Consider the following 9714-nt stretch of genomic DNA (forward strand, 5'->3'; position numbering starts at 1 on the left):
TGTACTTGAGTAAAGTAGAAGTACTCAGGTCTTGTACTTGAGTAAAGTAGAAGTACTCAGGTCTTGTACTTGAGTAAAAGTAGAAGTACTCAGATCTTGTACTTGAGTAAAGTAGAAGTACTCAGATCTTGTATTTGAGTAAAGTAGAAGTACTCAGATCTTGTACTTGAGTAAAGTAGAAGTACTCAGATCTTGTACTTGAGTAAAGTAGAAGTACTCAGATCTTGTTCTTGAGTAAAGTAGAAGTACCAGAGTGTAGGAATACTCTGTCACAGTGAAAGTATTCTAAATGTTCCTCCAGTGAAAGTAGAAAGTACTCTCCTCTAAATGTACTTAAAGTAGCGACAGTAAAAGTAGTCATTGTCTGATTGGTCCATTTCAGAATAATATCTCTGATATGTTTTATAATGATTGATCATTAAAGTGTTCTCAGAGCTGGTAAAGGTGCAGCTAGTTTGAATGTGTACTGCAGGGTAGCTGCTGGATGTACTGCAGGGTAGCTGCTGGATGTACTGCAGGGTAGCTGCTGGATGTACTGCAGGGTAGCTGCTGGATGTACTGCAGGGTAGCTGCTGGATGTACTGCAGGGTAGCTGCTGGATGTACTGCAGGGTAGCTGCTGGATGTACTGCAGGGTAGCTGCTGGATGTACTGCAGGGTAGCTGCTGGATGTACTGCAGGGTAGCTGCTGGATGTACTGCAGGGTAGCTGCTGGATGTACTGCAGGGTAGCTGCTGGATGTACTGCAGGGTAGCTGCTGGATGTACTGCAGGGTAGCTGCTGGATGTACTGCAGGGTAGCTGCTGGATTTACTGCAGGGTAGCTGCTGGATGTACTGCAGGGTAGCTGCTGGATGTACTGCAGGGTAGCTGCTGGATTTACTGCAGGGTAGCTGCTGGATGTACTGCAGGGTAGCTGCTGGATGTACTGCAGGTGAACTACAGTCTGATTTAAGGGGGATTATATTTACCATCTTTAATCAGAATCTGCCTAGCAACTAAAGGGATTAAATACATGTAGTGGAGGAAAAGTACACCATTTGCCTCTGAAATTAAGATACGCAAGTATAAGTACAAGAACCTCAAAATTGTACATAAGAGCAGTACTTGAGTAAATAGCTAGTTTTTTTAATTGCTGAAGTAGTGTTCACTGGGTTGAACCTTTGAGTCAGCAGAGCATAGTAGTCTCCGGTCGTTGATAACTAGCGAGCTGTTAGCAGTGGAGCTCTGCAGAGAGAGACGTGCTCAGAGTTTGACTAGTTCTGTAATAAAATGAAGGGGGTTTAAACATCCACCAGGAAAGCCATACGCCAATCACTGTTCTTTAATATCGGAAGGAAACACACTGCATTATGCTGTCAGATAACATGCAACAGCTCTCAGGTTCACATCATGCAGTACAGAGCTGCGGGGGGGTGGGTGGGGGGGTGGGTTGTCCTGTGTGTGACCCTTAAGGCAGCATCTTCCTGGTCCAATGGGATGTCTCCATGTGGTTCTGGATTATTGCAGAAGATTTATGAAACCAGCGGGGTATTCACTGGCGTACTTTATGTCTCCTCAGCCTGTGTAACCACGACAACCAAAAACACATCCAGAAACCATTGACCTCCAGACCAGGGACAGGAGGAGAAGCTGCCCTGTTTCTGAACAACCAATCACATTACAGAACATCATGATTGACGTGTCTCTTCCTTTGTGTATGCACACATTCACACACACACTTATATTATCTCAAACATTTTGTATCCCCCGGCTCAGGCCCCCCCCCCCCCAGTGAAGAGTCTCTGTTTGAAGAGTTCATGTGACCGGTACAGACCTTAAACTGTCTGGATCCTCCTGCGCTTCCTAACTTATATATATTAAATCTAACTACATCTCAAACTCAGTACAGATATGAGGAGCATCCCTCCGGCTCCAGGCGCTCAGACCTGGAAGCCCTGAAGGCTCAGACAGCGTGACCCGCCTCGCTGCGGCGGCTCGGGACATAAAGGGAAACACTGAAAGGTACAGAGGAAGCAGTCATGATGCCCGTTACTGTTCCAGAGGTATGTGAGGATGAGTCCTGTCTCAGAGGCAGACAGACAAAGGTCCAAAAAATGGAGACATTCACAGAGAAGTTTGGAGTCCTGAAGGAGTCTTTGGAGCTTCAAGCCCCCTGAAGATGTTTGAACCTGTAAAGGGAGCTACTGATTTCAGTCAGTCCGTCAGTACATGATCCACCTGGGCTGCAGGAAGTGAGCCAGAGAGAGGGTTAAAGACTTCCTTTATTACAGTTGAGATGGATGAGAGGGGGTCGACTGACTCTGCTTCTGGAGACGTTTGAACAGAGAACATACAGAACATGATAAAGGAAGTCCATCATGAGGGAAACCAAACCGGATTAAATAGAAACAAATCTAAAGTATTAATATCACCTGTTCAGCCAAACAGACTGTCAAGAGATCTTCATTTAGTTTATAAAAGACCAACACAGCTGTTCATAGGCAACTCACTGCCTTCACAAGCACGTTACTAACTTTCCTAAAGTACAAAAGTCGTGTCTACAAAATGTACTTAAAGTATGACATTTAAAAGTCCTCATCCGGCAGTGAAACGGCTCCATGATATATTTATTACACAATGAAAACATTATTGACTCATGTTAACGACTTTCTTTACTTTGAGGAATATCTTGGATCATTTACCTGTAGTCCCTGAAACTTTAGAGGAACTGCACTGTAACCTCCAGAGAAGCGCTGTGACACACCGAGGAAGTGCTTCAGAGTAAACGCAGCAGAATACAGCGTTCTCATTTTAACGTACTCAACTTTTAAAACAGTGTAAAGGGAAATACTCAGGTAAAGTACCAGTACTTCATAATTTTACTCAGTAGAGTACTTAGTAGCTTTCCAGCACAAGCAGAACCCAATCAGAACTCATTATTACCCTTTGGTACCCAATGCAACCCATTAGAACCAGTTGAACCCTTTGAAACCTATTGAAATTCGTAGGAACCGTTTAGAACCTTTGGAACCGATTGGAAGCCAATGGAACCCATTAGAACCTTTATTACCCATTTGAACCATAAAGAACGAGGAGCATGGGACATAAGATTTTCATTGCCAACATATACGTTGTATATGCTGTGCATATGACCAATAAAACCTTGAAACCTTGAAAGAACCCTTTGGAACCCAATAGAACCCTTTGAAACCCATTGGGAGCTCCATCAGAGCAGTTCCTCAGGAACCGTTGTTGAGCAGGGTGTTAGAACCCCTGGACGTGGCAGTAGGCCTCCAGCGAGGAGAACACGATGTACAGGAGCCACAGGCTGAAGAACAGGCCGCTGGTCAGGATCTTGGGGATGCGGGGCCCGCCTAGCTCCCCCCCGATGGAGGGCCGGCGGCGGTAGATAAGGACGGCGATGCAGATGAAGGCGAAGATGGTGAAGAGCGTGACGGAGAAGGCAAGCGTTCCCGGGTCAACGCGGAACTCCTCGCCGTGGATGGCGTGGTAGATGGCGGCAATGGACCAGGCCACGCCGATACCCAGGAACACGTTGACCGCGTTACTTCCTGTCACGTTGCCAATGGAGGCGTCGGCGTATTGGTCTTGGATGGCGGCCACCTTACTGGCAAAGGTGTCTGAGGGAGAGAGAGGGAGGGAGAGGGAGAGGGAGGCAGAGAGAGGGGGAGAGAGAAGGAGAGAGAGGGAGGGGTTGGACACCGTCAGGTCTATGTACCGGCTATAGAAGTTTACAGATATTAGATGAGATGTTTAATGTCTTTGGGGACATAATGTCTCGGATGGATCGGGGGTTAACCAGGCTAATGGAAAACACAGTCCTTGCACCGCAGGGAAATTAGAGAATTTAGAATAATATTTTTCATCTTTCTATTTCAATGTTTAACTTTTCAGATTCTGTCTTGTTTATTTTTGATTTGATTTGCTAGCGTTAAAGAAAGGTTAGTGCTATATTCTGGCTTTTAAATAGTCCCATCATCGGGAGTCAGTCAGCGTCAGACCTGGGACCGATGTTCCCAGAGCCACAAACACCACGGCGGTGACGGAGTCCTTGAGGCCCACAGTGCAGCCGAAGTGCGACGCCAGGTCGCCGATGACGGCCGTCAGCAGGCCGATGCCGGAGATGGAGACCACGAAGCAGGCCCAGCCGTTCAGGTAGTCGGTGGGAGGAACCAGCGCAAACAGAACCTTCCAGAAGACGGTGAGGAAGTGCATCACGTAGTCAAAGCAGGAGGGCAGCTTCTCCTCATCGTCATCATCATCACCTGCAGCGGAGAGAAGCAGGATGCAACGCTTAGAGCCCGGGGGGGTCCCCAAGTTCATTTACTCAACATTAGATGTACATCTAGATGACTCCTCATCCAGAGGGATTTAGGAGCATCAGCCATGAAGACACAACTCAGAACCAGCCGAGCCAGTGCTCAAACTGTCCCTTTCTGTTTGAGTGTTGGCTCAGCTGCAGGGAACAGGTGTGGGGGGGGGGGGGGGGGGGGCTCAGCTTCACCTGGCCTCCTCTGCAGGACTCCCTGCAGGTGAAAGCCTTACCAGAGCTGACTGTGATGGCTTCCACAAACTGCTCCCTCCAGCTGTTCGTCCCGATCACCAGAGCCAGGTTGGTCTTCTTCAGGATCTTATCCACAGTGTTCTGAAAGATACAACTTCCCCACTTCATCACTGACCTTAGGACAACTCTATTTACATATCAAGGTTTCAAGGTTTCAAGGTTTCAAGGTTTTATTGGTCATATGCACAGCAGATACAACGTATATGTTGGCAATGAAAATCTTATGTCGCGTGCTCCTCCAACAACTCAACATACATGGTGCAAATAAGATAATAAAATAGTGCAAAAAGAGAGAAGAATATTTACAATATCAACAATAAAGATTTGAGGATGTGAAATATATACATATGTGGAATACATTGAGAGTATTTAAACACTTGTGGAATGAGGAGGTATGGACAGATGCATATATTACGTATAACAGATGTATATGGCAGATGTGTATAATATATAGATATGTGTACTATAAACAGATGTGTATAATATATATATATATATGTATGTGTGTACTATAAAAAGATGTGAGTAGACATTCACAGAGCTCAGGAGTTCAGCAGTCTTATAGCCTGTGGTATATATATGACAGGTTCTCTGAGATGTTCGAATGACACAAAGAAACACAAACACAACCTTTCAGATTCGCCTGAATGTGTTTTACCTTGAACTCGTACGACTCCTCGATGACGACCTCCAGTTTGGCGTGCTCGCCCAGCATCGGCCGGCCCATCTCAGCAATCCTCCTCTCCTCTTCCTCCTTCTTCGTCAGGAGCTGCTCCCCCCCGTCCCCTGAGAGAGAGAGAGAGAGAGAGAGAGAGAGAGAGAGAGAGAATTTAAACATTTTAAACAGACCTTTGTTTTGAGTTAGTTTCAGCTACAGTAGTTTTTCTGTTATTAAAAACTACACAGAACAAATTCATACTGCAGCCCCAAAACAGAAGAAATAGAATAAAGACAAAGATTAGAAATTCAGAACCAGAGAGTTCTCTCTGACTGAACACAGCACATCCTGCACACCCCAAATGTTCCCAAACATTTCAGTCCTTTTGGTTAGTTTGTAAAAACCAAACTCCACCCTGAGCCGAGCTGCCAGCAGCCCGCTCAGCATCACAGCTGCGTCCTCTGAGCCCTCACCCCTCACGGTTTTTCCTCGTTTTCCAAATAGATAGTTTGGCCAGTCCTGAAAGGACATTGATTAGTGTGTGTACATGTTTTTTCTTTGCGGAGTAGGGTGGACCATAAATAAACAGAGGAAAAGAAAGAGTTCTCCAAAGCCCTGAAACCATGACTGTAGTTGACTGAAAAGTCTCACCAGCCTGGGACACTGAACTGCTCCTGTTTGTGAGCAGAGAGGACAGCCCTCCCCTGTGTAGGATTGAGGTGCACCAGATACCTGTTCGTAGCTATGGCCCCGTGTACCATCCTCCACTGGAGGTCACCGGTCTGTTTGTCAACGGGGGGTTTGTACAGGGACCGCCAGCAGACCCTCGGGGACGATCCCCCGCCAAAAAACTCTGTCCACCTCGACTCCTTCACCCCTGCCAGGGAGCATAAGTTTGAAGCCTTCACACTAATGTGATAGGCTGCTTTGTTTCCCCAAAGTCTCAAGGTCTCCTACCGCCGGAGTTTTTAGAGACAGCAGAATGTCCTCTTCATCCTGCCACTGTCCCACAGCAGGAGAGACAGCCAGGGAAGGAAAGATGTACTCGTACTCATCATCCCATTGGTCCAATATAGTTCTTTCTTCAGCAAATGCTCTGAGGACTTCTGGCAGTGAAGCACAGACCTCCTCCACCAGCCTGGTCAGCAGTCTGTTGGATCTGATGTTGAGCAGGTCAGATAGACGGGCGATGGAGGTCTTCATGAGATGCCCCAGTTTCACACACCCAGCCTCTCTCAGTCTGGATCTCAGGCTGACAGAGGACAGAACCTGAGAGGTGGTACAACTGTTCCCAAAGAGGGGCTCCTCAAATAGCCACATCCCTGGTGTCATCACAGCTTTCCGATGGAGAGTTAAAACCTGCCATGCCTGTAAGACTGACTGGTAAAAAGATATCAAACCAGTTAGATCTATGGATTGAGGCTGAAGCAGGAACACATGTTTGTCGTATCCTAAGCGTCCAGCTCTCCTCAGCAGTACACAGGCAGCCGAGGCAACCAAGTTATTGACGACCAGGACCCTCCCCCTATAGGAAAGCTGAGGCAGCAACCATTTCCATTTAGACAGTCTGGTACACACTCTCTCCATGGCACCCTCTATTCTTCACCTGATACTCCTCTGTTCCAAGAAAAACACCCCAAATTCTCATGCCCTGCCTTCCCCAGCTGAGGTGTCCTGGTAACTTTGGTGTTTCCCTGTCCGCCCACTGCCCAACCTGCAACGCTTCACTTTTTCCCTGTTCTCTTTTGCTGAAGATGCCCGTTCATACAGATTTAGACTAGTACCCAGGAAGTCTACATCCCTTTGGTCCTTGACAAACACACTGATGTTATCAGCATAAGCTGACACCACCAGCGAGGGGCGCTGGGGCCACCCTGGTAGCATAATTCCTGATAGCCTGGATCTTAAAAAATTCAAAAGAGGTTCTATAGCTAAACAGTATAGCTGTCCAGAGATAGGACATCCCTGTCTAATGCCTCTCCGGACCTGAATGGGAGAGCTCAGCCCACCACCAACTTTCACCAAACAAGCAGCTTCCTTATACATCAAACCCAGCAGTGACACAAAACCATCTCCAAAACCAAAAGCTTTTAAAGTAGAATAGAGAAAACCATGGTCCACCCTATCAAACGCTTTCTCCTGATCCAGTGATACAATTCCCACATCAACATTGTACAGTTTACAAAGATCCAGAAGATCCCTCATGAGGAAAAGATTGTCCATGATGGATCTGTCGGGTGCACAGTATGACTGGTCTCTGTGGATTATTAGTTCCAGAACGTTTTTAAGCCTGTTGGCAAGTACTTTTGAAAGTAGTTTGTAGTCTGTGCATAGCAAAGCCACTGGTCTCCAGTTTTTAAGAGGAGTCAAATCTCCTTTATTTGGTCAAAGTGAGAGAACTGCATGCCGACAGGATGTCGGTAACAGGCCTGTCAGAGAACACTCCTGCAGCACCTCCCACAGGTCGACTCCCAAACACTTCCAGAAGTGTTTATAAAAGTCTGCAGGCAGTCCGTCCAGTCCAGGAGCTTTGCCAGAAGCCATCTGACCCACAGCAGCAGTGAGCTCCTCCAGGGAGATGTTGGCATCCAGGACAGCTCTGTCCTCAGAGCCCAGCTGAGGAAGCCCCTGCAGCAGGCTGTCCACACACTCTGTCACAGTCCTCCTTCCTGAAGAGGGCGCTGTAAAACTCTATGGCATGCTGTCTCATCTCAACCCCGTCAGTCGTCATGGTACCATCAGGGAGGCGGAGACAGACCATCTGTTTTGCCCGAGAGAGACTTCTCCAGGTTAAAGAAGAATGAGGTGGGAGCATCCATACTGGTGTCTCTAATACTGGTGAACCGTGACCTGACCAAAGCCCCTTTAACCCTTTCATGTAAAAAGGAACCCAGATCCTGTTTCTTCTGCTGAAGCCTGTTACTGTCTGTGCCATTGTGAGTGGATAGACTGTTTTCCAAATCTCTGATTTCATTTTCTAAGTCCTGAATGACTCGTTTAGCCCTCACTGTGGAATGACTTGTATATTGTTGACAGAAAACTTGTGCATGTGCCTTGCCCATCTCCCACCACTGACTTAGGGACTCAAAATCCCTCTTCCTTTCTCTCCAGATTCCCCAGAATGTCTCAAACTTCTGACAGAAGTCACTATCCTGAAGTACCTTAACATTAAAGTGGCAGTATGAGCTGTGTCTAGTGGTTGGTGATATATGAACATTAAAGTGACTAAAGGATGATCTGTGAAACCTACTGGGTAAATGCAGCTATTCATTAACCTGTTGCTAAAACTTTGTGAAATGTAGACCCTATCCAGCCTGGCTGCACTCACTCTCCCATCCAGCACCTTAACCCATGTGTACTGCCTAACCTGGGGATGTTTCACCCTCCATGCATCTACTACACCTAACTCTGAGAGCGCTTGGGATAAAAAGGCAGATGACTGTAAGTGAGGTTCCTCTCCTGTTCTGTCTAATACAAAATGTGTAGTGCAATTCCAATCCCCCCCATCACTACACATTCTCTTTGATCACACTGCTTTAAAAATCCTTTATTTTCTGAAACATGTCCAGCCTCCCTGAGCCCTGATTTGGAGCGTAGATGTTAAGGAAACAGAAAGATATGTCCTGTACTTGTCCTCTGACCACTAAGGCCCTGCCTGTCACTATCTCTGTGGTGGAGATGATCTCAACATCTAGCCCTGGAGAGAAGAGAATGGCTACACTAGCAGAGAAATTAGTCCCATGAGACAGACTATACTTGCCCTTCCACAACAAACCCCAGTCTATCCCATTGTCTCTGTCGCTGTGCGTTTCCTGCAAAAAAACTGTCTGTGTGATCATTTCTGAGATGACTGCCCTCTTCTGTGCAGCTCTCGCTCCAACACAGCGTTGGGAATGAACGGGGGGACGCCTGACCCGGTGACCCGGCTGGAGGGCACTGCGAGCGGGGAAACCTGCAGATAGGTGCCGTTCAGAGTGACGCTGCTCACTATTAACTCCGTAACAAAACACTCTTCTTTTAAGAAGACAACCACACCCTTATTCACCCTGGATGCACAGGATAGATTGGCGTGTCCCACACAGTCTCCCACGGGCAGGAGAACTGCCTCTACCGGAACTGAAGGCTCGGGCTGAACCCGCACTCCATGCCGGATAGAGAGGGAAGCTGTCCCTAAGGACTCCATCAAACACCAAAAACAACCACCAAACAATCAGACCATACACACAATAGGAAAACCGTTTGAAAGATCCGCCAACCTCACCACGCTCTCCACCACCAAACTCCCAGCATGCACTCAGAGAGAGAGAGAGAGAGAGAGAGAGAGAGAGAGAGAGAGAGAGACCCATTACGATGCTCCACAGTCAACTGGAGGAAAGCTAAAGCGTGGAACAGACGGACGGACCGCTGGATGGCAGGAAAATGTAAATATAGTAGAAAATAAAACTTTCAAAATCAATGTTTAGTTTATTATAACAAATCATTTACAAATAA

General features: G+C 47.0%; 1 protein-coding gene across 6 annotated transcripts in view; it reads right to left on the bottom strand.

Moving 5' to 3' along the window:
* Nucleotides 1-1306: 1306 nt before the first annotated feature.
* The window catches only part of LOC134862717 (sodium/calcium exchanger 1-like), a 21822-nt gene continuing 13414 nt past the window's right edge, over nt 1307-9714 (bottom strand). For all 6 annotated transcript variants that reach the window (XM_063880745.1, XM_063880744.1, XM_063880741.1 and 3 more), the window contains 4 exons: nt 5224-5351; nt 4547-4646; nt 4003-4266; nt 1307-3621 (listed from right to left, as the gene is read on the bottom strand). In XM_063880745.1, the coding sequence (XP_063736815.1) occupies nt 3245-3621; nt 4003-4266; nt 4547-4646; nt 5224-5351 (869 nt within the window). In that variant the 3' untranslated portion in view covers nt 1307-3244. The remainder of the gene's footprint in view (nt 3622-4002; nt 4267-4546; nt 4647-5223; nt 5352-9714) is intronic.

Source organism: Eleginops maclovinus, chromosome 4, assembly GCF_036324505.1.
Source record: "Eleginops maclovinus isolate JMC-PN-2008 ecotype Puerto Natales chromosome 4, JC_Emac_rtc_rv5, whole genome shotgun sequence".
Classification (NCBI taxonomy): Eukaryota; Metazoa; Chordata; class Actinopteri; order Perciformes; family Eleginopidae; genus Eleginops; species Eleginops maclovinus.